This window comes from Hemicordylus capensis, chromosome 1, assembly GCF_027244095.1.
Source record: "Hemicordylus capensis ecotype Gifberg chromosome 1, rHemCap1.1.pri, whole genome shotgun sequence".
NCBI classification, from domain to species: domain Eukaryota; kingdom Metazoa; phylum Chordata; class Lepidosauria; order Squamata; family Cordylidae; genus Hemicordylus; species Hemicordylus capensis.
The window spans coordinates 392,066,265-392,080,223 of record NC_069657.1 but is presented as its reverse complement, the minus strand read 5'-3'; the positions used below and the strand labels follow the sequence as shown (position 1 = coordinate 392,080,223).

At 41.3% G+C, this 13,959-nt stretch overlaps 1 protein-coding gene across 6 annotated transcripts in view; it reads right to left on the bottom strand.

Annotated features, from left to right (window-relative positions):
* Nucleotides 1–13,959, bottom strand: part of CRIM1 (cysteine rich transmembrane BMP regulator 1) — a 249,767-nt gene that overhangs the window by 26,436 nt on the left and 209,372 nt on the right. For 5 of the 6 annotated variants that reach the window (XM_053302971.1, XM_053302965.1, XM_053302980.1 and 2 more), the window contains 2 exons: nucleotides 4,968–5,089; nucleotides 3,770–3,979 (listed from right to left, as the gene is read on the bottom strand). In XM_053302971.1, the coding sequence (XP_053158946.1) occupies nucleotides 3,770–3,979; nucleotides 4,968–5,089 (332 nt within the window). The remainder of the gene's footprint in view (nucleotides 1–3,769; nucleotides 3,980–4,967; nucleotides 5,090–13,959) is intronic. The other variant, XM_053302986.1, reaches the window with a different exon arrangement.

Genomic DNA, 13,959 nt, shown 5'->3' with positions numbered 1-13,959 from the left:
ACAAATGCAAGTTCTATATAATAACACCAGAATTAATAAGTGAAAGAGCAAAAAAAATTAAAAATTGGACTGCTCCAGGCGACGATGAACTGCATGGCTTATGGCTTAAACACCTAACAAGCCTTCATAAACAACTATCAAAACAGTTCAATCACATTTTGCAAGGAGGTGATATTGAACAATGGCTAACAACTGGGAAAACTCATCTCATCATGAAAGACCCAGCAAAAGGTGCAGTTCCAAGTAATTATAGACTGATAACCTGTCTGCCAACCATGTTCAAATTATTAACTGGAATAACAGCAGATGAAGTGATGCAACACTTATTAACTAACAAACAGCTTCCAGTTGAACAGAAAGGAAATTGCCCGAACACCAGAGGCACAAAAGACCAGCTGCTGATTGACAAAATGATTTTAGAAAATTGCAAGAGAAGAAAAACCAATCTAAGTGTTGCATGGATTGACTACAAGAAAGCCTTCGATTCATTGCCTCACACATGGATACTAAAATGTTTAGAAACAACTGGTGTCAGCAAAAACATTCAGATATTTATTTAAAAAGCAATGAGCATGTGGAGTACACAGTTAACAATCAATGGCGAGACACTTGGACAGGTAAGCATTAGAAGAGGCATTTTCCAAGGGGACTCACTATCCCCTCTGTTGTTTGTAATGGCCATGACCCCACTTTCACAAATACTAAACAAAACAGGCCTCAGATACCAAACATCTAAAACATCTGCTGTACATGGACGATCTGAAGTTGTATGGAAAGTCCCAGTCAGAAATCGAATCACTGCTAAACACTGTCCGTATATTCAGTAGCGATATAGCAATGGAGTTTGGACTAGGCAAGTGTGCTGCATTAATGAAGAGAGGGAAAATAACAAAAACAGAAGGAATAGAACTGCCCAATGGAAGCAAGATCAAGAACCTGGAAGAGAAAGAACATTACAAATACCTGGGCATTCTCCAGGCTGATAACATCGCACACACTGAAGTTAAAAGAAAAATTGGAAGTGAATACATGAAGAGAGTTAGAAAAATCCTCAAGTCCAAACTCAATGGCGGGAACACCATACAAGCCATAAACACCTGGGCTATACCTGTTATCAGATACACTGCAGGAATAATAGACTGGACCCAGGCAGAGCTAGAGATGCTAGATCGTAAGACCAGGAAAATCATGACCATCAATCATGCTCTGCACCCCCGCAGTGATGTCGATAGGCTATACCTCCCTCGCAGCTCAGGTGGAAGAGGAATGCTGCAAGTCCATCAAACAGTAGAGGAGGAGAAAAGAGGCCTTGAAGACTATATCAAGGACAGTGAAGAAGATGCACTTAAAATGGTCAAGAACGAGAAACTATTCAACACCAATGAAACAAAGCAGGCCTACAAGAAAGAACCGAGCAGAAAAATGGAAAAATAAGCCACTGCATGGTCAATATTTGCACAATATAAGTGGAAAATCAGACATCACCAAGACCTGGCAATGGCTTAAGAATGGCAACTTGAAGAAAGAAACAGAGGGTTTAATACTGGCTGCACAAGAACAGGCACTAAGAACAAATGCAATAACAGCAAAAGTCGAAAAATCAACCACAAACAGCAAGTGCCGCCTTTCTAAAGAAGCAGATGAAACCGTGGACCACCTAATCAGCTGTTGTAAAAAGATTGCACAGACTGACTACAAACAAAGGCATGACAAAGTAGCAGGGATGATACACTGGAACATCTGCAAAAAATACAAGCTACCTGTAGCCAAAAATTGGTGGGACCATACAATTGAAAAAGTGGTAGAAAATGAAGATGTAAAAATATTATGGGACTTCCGACTACAAACAGACAAACATCTGCCACACAATACACCAGATATAACTGTAGTCGAGAAGAAAGAAAAACAAGTCAAAATAATCGACATAGCAATACCAGGGGATAGCAGAATAGAAGAAAAAGAAATAGAAAAAATCACCAAATGCAAAGATCTACAAATTGAAATTGAAAGGCTGTGGCAGAAAAATACCAAAATAATCCCAGTGGTAATTGCCGCCCTGGGTGCAGTTCCAAAAGACCTTGAAGAGCACCTCAACACCATAGGGGCCACAGAAATCACCATCAGCCAATTACAAAAAGCAGTTTTACTGGGAACAGCCTATATTCTGCGACGATATCTCTAACAACAGCAACAACATTGACAATAAAATTCTGGCATCCCAGGTCCTTGGGAAGGACTCGATGTCTGGATAAAACAAACCAGTCAATAACACCTGTCTGAAATAATAATAATAATAATAATAATAATAATAATAATAATAATAATAATAATAATACCACCATATCCTCCCAGGCCTGCACAAGCATTCCTTTCAAGGCAGTACATTACACCAGTAAGAAAGGAGACAGATTCCTCATTTACTAAGATGGGGCAGAGACAGTAGCTGTCTTCTTCGACAGAAGGCAACCCACTTCTCACTCTGCCTGTGATGTTCCAGGGCCTTCTAATACCATCATCCCAGCAGGGTGTTTTCTAGAAAAGTCTAGCCTTTCTTATCTCATCCTACTTTTGAACCTAATTTTCCAAATTGCTTCCTTTTACTTGTGCTATAAAACTATAGTGAGTAGCAATCCTAAAGCTTCTGGTTGCTGCTCCAGCTAGGAGGGCAAAGAAGACTCAACAGATCAACAATACTGTTTAAAATGAGCTTCTGAAATTCCTAACATGAAGTTGCAGAATGGGCATCTGAAACAGCGCACAACTTGAAGATGAAACCCATGAACTTCTATTCAGACCCAAAGTCTGGGTACTGCGCGTGCACCCCCCCGCGCGCATGCACACACATACACACACACCAACTTTTAAGGAAAAAAAAGGTTAAGTGAGCTGAATTTGTTCTCTTGTTACATCAGGATGAACTGTGTGCAGATTAAGAGAATGTACATGTTAGGAAAAAAGCTCTCCATCAAGGAAAGAAATTGTTGCTGGATTGCTGCACAAGTTCAAAGTCAGCCCCAATGGTTTAGTGACGAGGCTGAGGCGGAATGGCTTTAAAACACTGCCACGATGCAGTGCAACACTCCTTATCATTCTTTCCAATGGAAGGGAGCTCTGCACTGACACCTGGAAGCGCTTTAAAGTCTTTCCACAGCAGTTGCTACAGCTTCAGAGCTGTCTCTGATGTTGTGCAGCAGCCCCGATGGGTCCCTTAGCTTGACAGAAGGCTTTGCAGAAGTTAGCCCATAGATTAGCAGTAATTAGGACAGCATTTTAAAAGCTCAATGGAGACTGCCTTACAACAAGCAGTATCTAAATTATAGTGAGTTCTATTCCCCTCTCCTTTTCTGGCACACTAAAACTGAAAACGTTGCCTAAACACAATATCTTAAAATGCCAAAAATGTTAATGCTAGGAAACAGTTCAACAAGTAGACAATGCATCAAATTTTTATGGCAAAAGCTGCATGCTTAGGATGTACAAAATTAGAGCTAATTCATAAACAGTAAAGATATTTGTCTGGTTGTCTGTCTTTACAACATAATCTTTCTTCAAAAAATAAATAAATGATGGGTTGCATCCAAATTTTTGCTCCACTCATGGAAAGAGAGCTGCACTAACAGAAAGATTCCTGCTGTGAGTGGAACTTTTTTTTTTAATGAACAGAAGTTTCTTCTAGTTATAGAGCAAAAACTTTGGATGCAATCCATAGAGACATACAAATGGAAAGCAAGGTGTGCTTTATAATACAACACAGAATACAAAACTGTACCTGGACATGATGGACAACATTGCCCTGGATGTATGGTGGGATTGCCACAGTTAGGTACAGAGCAGGTGATCAGAGCACACATCTCCCTTCCATTATGACAGTAACATTCACGGCAGCCATCATGCCAACTTTCCTCATTCTCATGACGGTGCCCATCCACTGACAGACAAGAACCTGCCTTTGCTGGTGGAATTACAGTAGCTGGCAATTCTGCATATGATCAAAAATATACTGCCTTAGTATGATTTATCTTCCCCTGTATTTGTCTTAGCAGCATAGTCAGACAGAGGCACTTGGCATATTCCATCAAGGACAACATAGATTTCTAATGAACTGTTAGCATGTAACATTTAATAATTAATGAGTACAGTTTATAAGAACTAGAGGGAGATCTGCAGCCTTATCTTCCCAAAGACATATGTGTGAAGAAGATTCAAACATTACAGCTGTGAAGTGCACAATTCGCCCCTTCACCCCAAACTACCCCCTCCATGATGGACAACATTATATTTTAGGGTTTATGAGAGAACCCTTCCACTGGAGCTCTTGAACATGCCCAAATGTCTCCCTATACCAACTGCTTTTGGATTTGGTGATCAGACTCATTATTCTCCTATTTACCACTGACTTTATGCCAACAACATGCTAAGTATTAAAGGGCTGCACTGATGAAGTCCGTTTTATGCCACTGCTTCCCAGGTCATTGATGAGCTTAGAGCTAAATTTATTTGATCCAGTTTTTCTGATCCAGTTTCCAGTTTTGTTTTGTTTTGGCAGGTGTGGGAGTTCTGATGTTCACATGAACTCCCATTGAAATGTCCTTTGTGGATGGAAGAAGCATATCTATGTGTGCATTGTTCTTTATGCAAATTAGCTCCCTCCATTGAAATGAACAGGAAAGCCAGGTGTTCAAGAGTGTCATGTCCACAAAAAGCGATTTGGGCAAGAGTGTATAATGAAACTATGGAAGCATTTTACAAATAAATTGCAATCTCAGTGTACTAGTGTGTCTAAATTATATTTATGTAAAGCATTTTTACAACAAGATGACACTATGCAGTTATTTTTCTAGACTGAATAAAATTATCTTATAACAACAAGTAATTCAGAGTAATTCTCTCTCTTTCTCACATATGTACCCCACAACCCTCCACCCACTTGCTCCTGGGTTAAGTAGAAAGTCTGTAGTTGCACCTACCTCTACATTTGCAGATAAGACACCCTTCAGTGTTCTGCTGGAAGCCCAATGAACAGATCTTATCACATAAAAGTTCTGGACATTTTTGACACCGACAGATTTCACATCCATGCTTGTTCTTCCTATATAACAAATTTGTAAAAGATCAAATATTCTTTTAAAATTAAAGATTTCTAATCTATTATTTATTATTACTATTATTTTCTGGAATGACTTGAAAAGTATATAAAGTTAGTTATAATTCGGTAGTGAAGGTAGCAAAAAAAGGTATAAACAATGGATGTGTCATTTATTCCTGTGACTGGCAGTAACTCCTGTTTAATATCCGAAGCACATCCTTACTTAATAACATCTGTTTTGAAGGGCAGTTCAGTACATTGTCTATGGTTCTTTGAAGGAATGAAGGAAGTCTGCAGATTTATGATACAATTGGTTCTTGAAAACTGTGTCTTAAGTTGGAATATCTTATCACGGAATCGATTTTCCCCACAGGAAACAATGTTAAAAATGGCAGTTTGGTTCCTGAACCAAATGCCAGATACCCTATTTTCTTTCTGCTGCTGTCAAAGCTGGTGATGCAGTCACATACATGCAGCAGACAAACTGAGGGTGGAAAATAAGTTGCTCACCCTTGCCAGCTCTTTTCCATGGAAGAAAGGGAGGCAACTGGGTAGTACACCTCCATTTCCTCATTTTCCTGGGCAATGGCAGGAAAAGGTGTGTGGACTGGGAATGGGCCAGGCTCTTCCTCTCCAGCCTGATGGCTGGAGCACTGCAGCCAAGCTTGGAGAAGGAAGAGCTGAAGCAACAGCAGTAGTGGTGGTGGAGAGAGCTTCATGAATATTGAGTCAGCCAATCCCTCCATAGCTTCAGATGTAGCAGCAGCAGTTGACGCCAGGCCTGCCAGTTTTGATGACAATGTGAGACTGAGCCGCCACTGTTGCCTCCTCCTCTAGCCCACACATCAGCAGCTGTCTAGCATAGCCTCCCTGCCTGCAGTGAGTGTTGTAAAATGGAACACAGTTGTAAAGCTTAAACAAGCTGGCAATTTAAAAGCATCTTAAGTGCTGTTTGTCTTAACTCAGAGCATCTTACACAGGACTTCCTATGTTTGCATATTTGTAACAGTAATACACATCTAAAGGACGAAAGGCACATTGTGGTAACTATGGTTGGCATGATGAGGAAATTGCTTAAATTAGTCCCACTGAAATTTAAAAGGACAAGTTATGCACTGTCAGCCAATGTTTCTGAAGTTACAAGTTATTCTCTTTCCAATGAATATCATTATGCAATTGAACTCCACTCATACTGCTTAGTAATTTCACATGTTACAATGGCTCATATAAGGAAGATTACTCAAAGCAGTCCCACTGAAATTGGGCCTAACTTGTCCTTTCAATTTCATTGGGACTTTGAGTAATTTTTCTGTTAGTCAATATCAATAGACTATCAATGTCAAATCAATAAAATGGAACCAGGCAGATGACAGAAGACTAAAGTTACTCTAGAAAGAGGAGTGTGCAATTTCTGGACCACTTCCAGTATGAACATGCTCAAACCCTCCAAAATAATAAATTATTAATATTCCCTCTGTTCAAACTGGAACCAGAGATAGTGACTTGCCTGAGGTGACCTAGTGAATTTCATGGTCTATCTGAGATTGTGCTGATCGTGGTTTTCTGACATGTATTTGCACTCCTATTATTTAACAATTCTCAGAAAAATGCAAAACAAAGGAATTAGAAATAAATGTGATTCCTATGAGTCTTACAATAAGATAATGAGACACTAGAGCCCTGCCAGCTCTATCTTCTCTTAGAGGTGTATGGGTTGCAACCCTAACAACTGAGAAGGAAGCTAGCCCCATTGATCAAGGTGGGTTTAGCTTCCAAGTGAACATGCACAGGATTGCGCTACAGGGAGCTTTCCAGATTACCCGCTGTAACAGTATCACCACGTGTCCCGCAAGTGTGCTTCTATACTGCCTGTGTTTTGACATTGCAGTCCCTGTGCTGTCAAGCAAGGTGCTGTTCACATTTCCGATGCCTTCTTTTGGGTTTTATTGCAGCGTTACAGTCCTATAATGTTGCATATGTGTCACAAAAAAACACCCTGTATTTTTCCGTTGCAGGATAACGTTGCAGAGTAATTCCCTTTGTTTACATTTTCAGTGCGATCTGCCAAGCCAAAGCATTTTAGTGGGTTGTAGTGGGTAATCTGGAAAGCGCCCAGGAGATAGAACCAGGCAAACTTGCAGGTGCAGCCATCCCCTTATCCACTAGATGGTGCACCAGTATGCAGCACCTGACCCACTGTACCTGTGTGCCCCATCCTCTCCTGTCTTGATTATCTAAAGATCCCCCCTCCTTAGGCTAATGATCCTGGTTTCTCCCAGAACTACTCAAGTGGAGCTGGACAGGGAAGAGGACCTTCCAGTGCAGAGGCCTGTCTTCACTCTCACCATAGCCGTGGCTCTTATGTCTTGAGGAACCACTACTATCCTTTTTTCTTTTTTGCCCCAGAGCTCCCTTTCCTTCTACTTTTCATTCTCCTCTTATTTTTTACTTGCTGTGCTATGCCTGGATTTCCTCTTCTCTACATCCTTTTTCTTCTCCCTAGGGGGCATATCCATTATTTATTTGTTTACATTTATATCTCGCTCTTCCTCCAAGGAGCCCAGAACAATGTACAAGGTTGTTTACAAGGTTGTTTATTCTCACAACTGAATAAGGTGAGATAGGTTAGGAATTATCCACACATACTATCTTCGCATCCTAAGCACACAAGCACATTTTCAATTTCGCACTAGCAGAGAGAAGGTAAGCTGAAGTGTTTTGGTCACTGATGGGAACAACACAGGTTTAAAGGAGAACAAAAGAGATAATGGTGAGAGAGATGAAAGACCCTTTTTTAATCTACAGCAAACTTGTTTATTTTGGACAGTTAAAACACAATCTGAACCCAAGGTTTGACGGTTTGTTTATCTCTACCATGGTCAGGGCAGGACCTAAACAAACTATGATATGGCAATATAAACCAAGATTTAATTATTGTCTGCGACATGCATGAGTGGCTCCTCTGTGAGGCAAAGTGGGATGATGGCCTCAGGCAGCACCTGCGGACACCCCACCCTGCTCACGTCACCTTACTTGCCTACTGCTGCTCATTTGCTCCCCGCTGCCCCTTGCCCCCTTATGTCTGTCCCACCCGTTCTCATATTTGCTTTAACACTGAATACAGTTCAATGATCTCCCCTCATGTGGCAGTTTGGAAGAGAATTTCAAGCCAGACAGTTATTTCCACACATAAACTGTAATCTCCCTTGAGGATAAACTTTCACATTTGAAAAACATGGGGAAACAGCGTGGCAATAAATTAACTTCTATACCTGGTAATTACTGCCTTTTACATTTTAATTTTTTGAAAATAGCATACAAACAGCCCTATTCAGTCACTCCCTGCATGTGTGTATATAAATGTACAGTCCTCAAATCTTTCAAGCATTACCAAAATAAAAGTGAGGAAAAGCTCTGGGAAAGGGGTTAGTCACGGACAAGCAAGGAATCACTAGGAGTAGTGGTATTTTCAGACTGAAAAAGCAGAGGGAGAATGTTGAACATATGTGGAAACTAATAACAATAAAGGCTTCTTATCAGCTGGAGATTTATGTACCACCAGAAAGTGGCCCTTTTTTGCAGTGTAAAAAAACAAAAAACCCAAACAGGCAAAAGTTTTGAATGAAGTGGCTGTTAGTTATTCAAGTGATTTCTAGGTCCAGTGTTGTTGTTTTTTTTACTATGTATCCTATTCAACTGTCTGTTCTGTGATTATCAGGTGCATCAGTGTTTATTTTTAACAGCCTATGTTCAAAAGGCTTTCAATACAATCAACCATAGTATCCTTCTGGACCGTTTGAGGTGGTTGGGAGTGGGAGGCACTGCTTTGCAATGGTTCCGCTCCTACCTTTCGGGCAGAGGTGTCGCTTAGACACTATTCTTCAAAATGTGAACTTTATATATGGTGTCCCCCAGGGCTCCATACTGTCTCCAATGCTCTTTAATATCTACATGAAACCACTGGGAGAGATCATCAGGAGATTTGAGGTGCAGGGTGTTATCAGTATGCTAATGACACCCAAATCAATTTCTCCATGTCAGCATCATCAGGAGAAGGCATAACCTCCCTAAATGCCTGCCTAGAGGCAGTGATGGGCTGGATGAGGGATAACAAACTGAGACTGTATCCAGATAAAATGGAGGTACTTATTGTGTGTGTGGTCAGGACTCAGGAGATGATTTTGATCTGCTGGTTCTGGATGGGGTCACACTGCAGACAGGTATGCTTCTGGATCCCAAACTCCAGTGTATCTGGATCCAAAACTCTCCCTGGTTTCTCAGGATCAGGCAGCCAGAGGTGCTTTTTATCAGCTCCGGCTGATACACCAGCTGCGTCCATTTCTTGAGATAAATGACTTCAAAACAGTAGTACATATCCTGGTCACCTCCAGACTTAACTACAGCAGCACGCTCTATGTGGGGACGCCTTTGTACATAGTCCGGAAACAGCAGTTGATACAGAATGCAGCAGCCAGGTTGCTCTCTGGATAATCTCTGAGAGACCATTTTACTCATATACTAAAAGAACTACACTAGCTGCCAATATGTTTCTAGGAAAAATACATAGTGTTGGTTATAACCTAAACAGTCCTAAACAGCTTAGGCCTGGGGTATTTAAGAGAACGTTTTTTGCCAAGAGCCCCATTACTCTTTGAGATCATCTGGAAAGGTGTGTCTCCAGTTGCCCCCATTGTCTGGTGGCTATACTGGGCAGGCCTTCTCTGTTACTCCCCACAAGACTTTGAAATGCGCTCCCTGCTCTGACAACTTTTAGAAAGTCCTAAACACACATTTATTCACCCAAGCTTTTTAATTAGACTTGTGATTTCAAATTGTTTTAACGATTTTATGTCTGTTTTATTTGTTTTAATGTTGCTGTAAACCACCCAGAGACGCAAGCTTGGGGTGGTGTACAAATATGATAGATAGATAGATAGATAGATAGATAGATAGATAGATAGATAGATAGATAGATAGAATAAGAATGATTTGCTTGAATAATATGTGCATTCTTCGTTATTATTTATAAGTTTTCAGCAAAAACACCCTCAAAAAGTTACACAGAAAAATCTTATTACTATTAAGTTTCCCAGTTCCAACACACAAGGCTGGCACTAGGAACAGGCACTGGAGTATTGAGGATGAAAAGAGACAGTTGCCCTCCCCGTTAAACCACTTTAAAAGATGCCTCTTTGCCCACTTAGCAGGGGAACATTAGAGCTATTCAAGCCTATGAATTGAATCATTATTGCCAGTTCCAATTTGGGGGTAACTTAAGAAGAGAATTTTTAAAAATACATATCTCAACTTCCAAATGCAACTGCGTTTAGCCTCAATAATAATTCATCTTCACAGGAGACTGATAATTTTGAGATACTTCTTTAGTCTAGACTATGGCAATGTTTACTAACTCTTATTACTGCACTGGTTAATTATGAAATATCTGTCATTAATCATATATATCTAGATTCACAATTAAGCAAAGACCTTCCTAGGTCTTCCTTAGATCTGGGAAGTTTATGGTATCATTTTAAGGGCAACGATTACCAGGGATGCATGAACTTCCCAATGTTTTCCCTCAAAGGGGGCAAGCTTTTGTGCACACTTCAAGTGAATTCTTGGGGGAAAAAACTGATTTGATTGCTTTCAAAAGGGTTGAAGGCATTCATCAAGTACCTACCTCTACTGCTCCCTCCTCTTTCCTCAAAGGCAAGAATGACCCTTTGGGGCTAGGGAAGGCAGTGGCAGGCACCTCCAGGGCACCAACAGAGTGTCTTTTTCCTCTGCAGGGACTTGGGGTGGAACTACCAGTCCCAGAATCTGCAGAGGGAAACTGATGCCATTTGTGCCATTTCCACTGGGAAGACGGCTCTCTGAAGGCCTTCTCCTTGATAGAAATGATGTGAATAGTGTCAATTTCCTGCCAGATGTTCCAGGACTGGTAGTCCCACACAGTGTTCCCTCCAACAGAAATTCCCAGATGATGACGACGACTATAACTCCCATAATCCAGAGCCAAAGGCCATTGCAGCTGGGGATGCTGGGAGTTGAAGTGAACAACATCTGGGAATCCCTGTTAGAGGGAACACTGGTCTCACCCCCTGGTGGAAAAGAACAGACTGCTGGGTCCCCAGGTGCACCTTCTGCCTCCTTCCCCTTTTGCAGCCCTAAATACAGATACAGGTGGCCTTCATTACCCATGGTTTCACGTATCCACAGTTGGGTCAAAAGGACCAGGTTTGGGTTTTTTTAATTCGCGGGGCAAAAACAGGGATTTCCTGCCACCATTTTGTAATGTTGAGCCATTTTGTGACTCTTTTCTTCAAAAAAGAAAAGAAAACCCTAAAAAAGGAACAAAAATTGGAGGACTGGGAAGTTTGGGGGGCATTGCTGGAGAGCAGTGTACACAGCTTATTTCTGCTCCCTCTTGCTTTTTCTTGTGATTTCCTGCACACTTCAGTGTGCTTAGGAACCTAACCCACCCCCCACCCACTTCACAATCCCATGGGGTTAAGGTTTCTTTAGCTGCAGCTTCATTATCCACAGAAATTGGTGGGAATGGAACCCCCACAAATAACAAGGGCCACCTGTACTTAGCATTAGGGGCAGGGGAAGAGGGAGAATGCAGCAACTTGGCACTGGCCTACTTCAAGTAGGCTGCGAGCAGGTTTGTACTTCTCTTTGTTCTGCTTGCAAGCATTCAAGGGGCATTCAATTTTTCACATGCCCATGACAAATACTTGCAACACTTCTAGTGAATTAACATAAGAACAGCCCTGCTGGATCAGGCCCAAGGCCTATCTAGTCCAGCACCTTGTTTTGCACAGTGGCCTCTGGGAAGCCTATAGGCAAGAGCTGAGGGCATGCCCTCTCTCCTGTTGTTGCCCCCCTACAACTGGTATTTAGAGCATCTTGCCTCTTAGGCTAGAGGTGGTATATTGCCCTCAGACTAACAGTCATTGATAGACTTGTCCTCCAAGAATGTATCTAAATCCTTCTTAAAGTGTTCCAGGATGGTGGCTGTCACATCTTATGGAAGAGAATTCCATAGGTTAATTATGCATTGTGCACACATAACAATTCTATCTTTGATAATGTTTTCTATCAGTTTGCCCAGCACAGACATTAAGCTAACCAGCCTGCAATTTACTGGATTCCTCCTGGATCCCTCTCTGAAAATCAGTGTTATGTTGGCTACTTTTCAGTCCTCTGGTACAGAGCCTGATTGTAGGGATACATTACAAATGGGGCAGTGTTCCCTCTAAGGCGTGTGTGCGTGCTCACATTTTTAAAAATGTCCACTCAGTTAATTTTCGATCCCACTCAGGTTGAATCAAGAGGGCGCCACTGAATACAAGTGTGCACACACTGCCTTGATACTGCCGCCCAGAACAAAATTCATTCTGCAGACAGATGAAAAAAAATCAGAGAACCCTGAAGTGGTGATCAAAAATATATGTTGCAGAATATTCCAGCCCTTACAGAATTGCTCCTATTCAGGGTTTCATCCAGTCTGGAACTCAAACGCTGTAGAATTTTGTGGGGCATGTGGCCAAGGGGCAGGTTTGGGGGCAAAGGGACTTTCCTACCTTCCTGAAACCTGCCAGCCCTAAATCTGAGTGTTTAATTGTTAACAGAGGCATGTGGAGGGGCAGGTGCCTGGAAATGCATCTCCAACATCTTATTTCTCCTCCCTTCTAGGATAATGGAAACTATTATGGACTTGAGAACAGGCCAACCCTGCCTGCCAACTCCCCCCCCCACCCCCCCGCCTGTTTCATCTAACACTCAACTGCCTTCAATATTCCATGGTTCCTGGAGGCCACTAACCACACTGAATTTTCAACAGGCCATTCCCCCCCACCCACATTTCCCTTTTAACCAACTAATATTTTTAGTTGGAGAGGCACTGAGTTTACAGTACAAAAAATACTAACTTCTCTGTAAGTGGCTGCTTTTTGTTGCTCTGCTGATGGGCAAGGGGCCAATTAAATTCCGTATTATAAGAAATTATGATAGTAAAAGAAATTTCATTGCTCCAGCCTCACCAATCCTAATTCAATAATTCACACTTTTAGTAAACTGTTACAAATTCCCCTCTAAAAGCTACCCTAATAATCTCATTTATGACTATTATAATAATTATCCCTAGAGTGACTAATTTCTTATTATTGACCAAATGATTCTTTATAAGAACATTCCTGCTTCTTTATGCCACTTATGGATATAACACTATGTACAATATCTTAAATTTAGAATTAGAACTCCACTCATTTTCAAGGGATTAACTGCTTGGGTGCTCAACCAATTTTGCTTTTAGTTACTCATCCAATCATCTTGGCAGGAACACAATTCTGTGTCAATATGTAGATCAGGAACATAGAAAGCTGCCTTATACAGAGGCAGACCATTGGTCTATCTAGCTCAGTAATGTCTACACTGACTGGCAGCAGCTCTCGAAGGTTTCAAGCAGGAGTCTTTCCCATCCCTACCTGAAGATGTCAGGAGGATTGAACCTGGGACCTTCTGCATGCAAAGATGCTCCACCAATGAGCATCTAAGGCCCTATCTCCTAAAGGAAATATATTACAACAGATAGTGCTCTCATGTGGTCACTCAACCAAATGCAAATGAAGGCAAACCCCGTTTCATGCTCGCTATTGCAAGATGGGCTTAATTCTATGACTAGAACCACTGTTTAAGCTGTTCTATAACATGCTGTGGGAAAGGCAAAAAGTTTTTGTGCGCTCCGAAAGAAAGAAAGAATCTGTACACAAGAGTATTCTGTCTTTTAGAACAGGCCAACATATACAGTAAGATGTCTGAAGAATAATATGCCATAGCATATTCTCTAGGCAGTCTTGAATGAAACT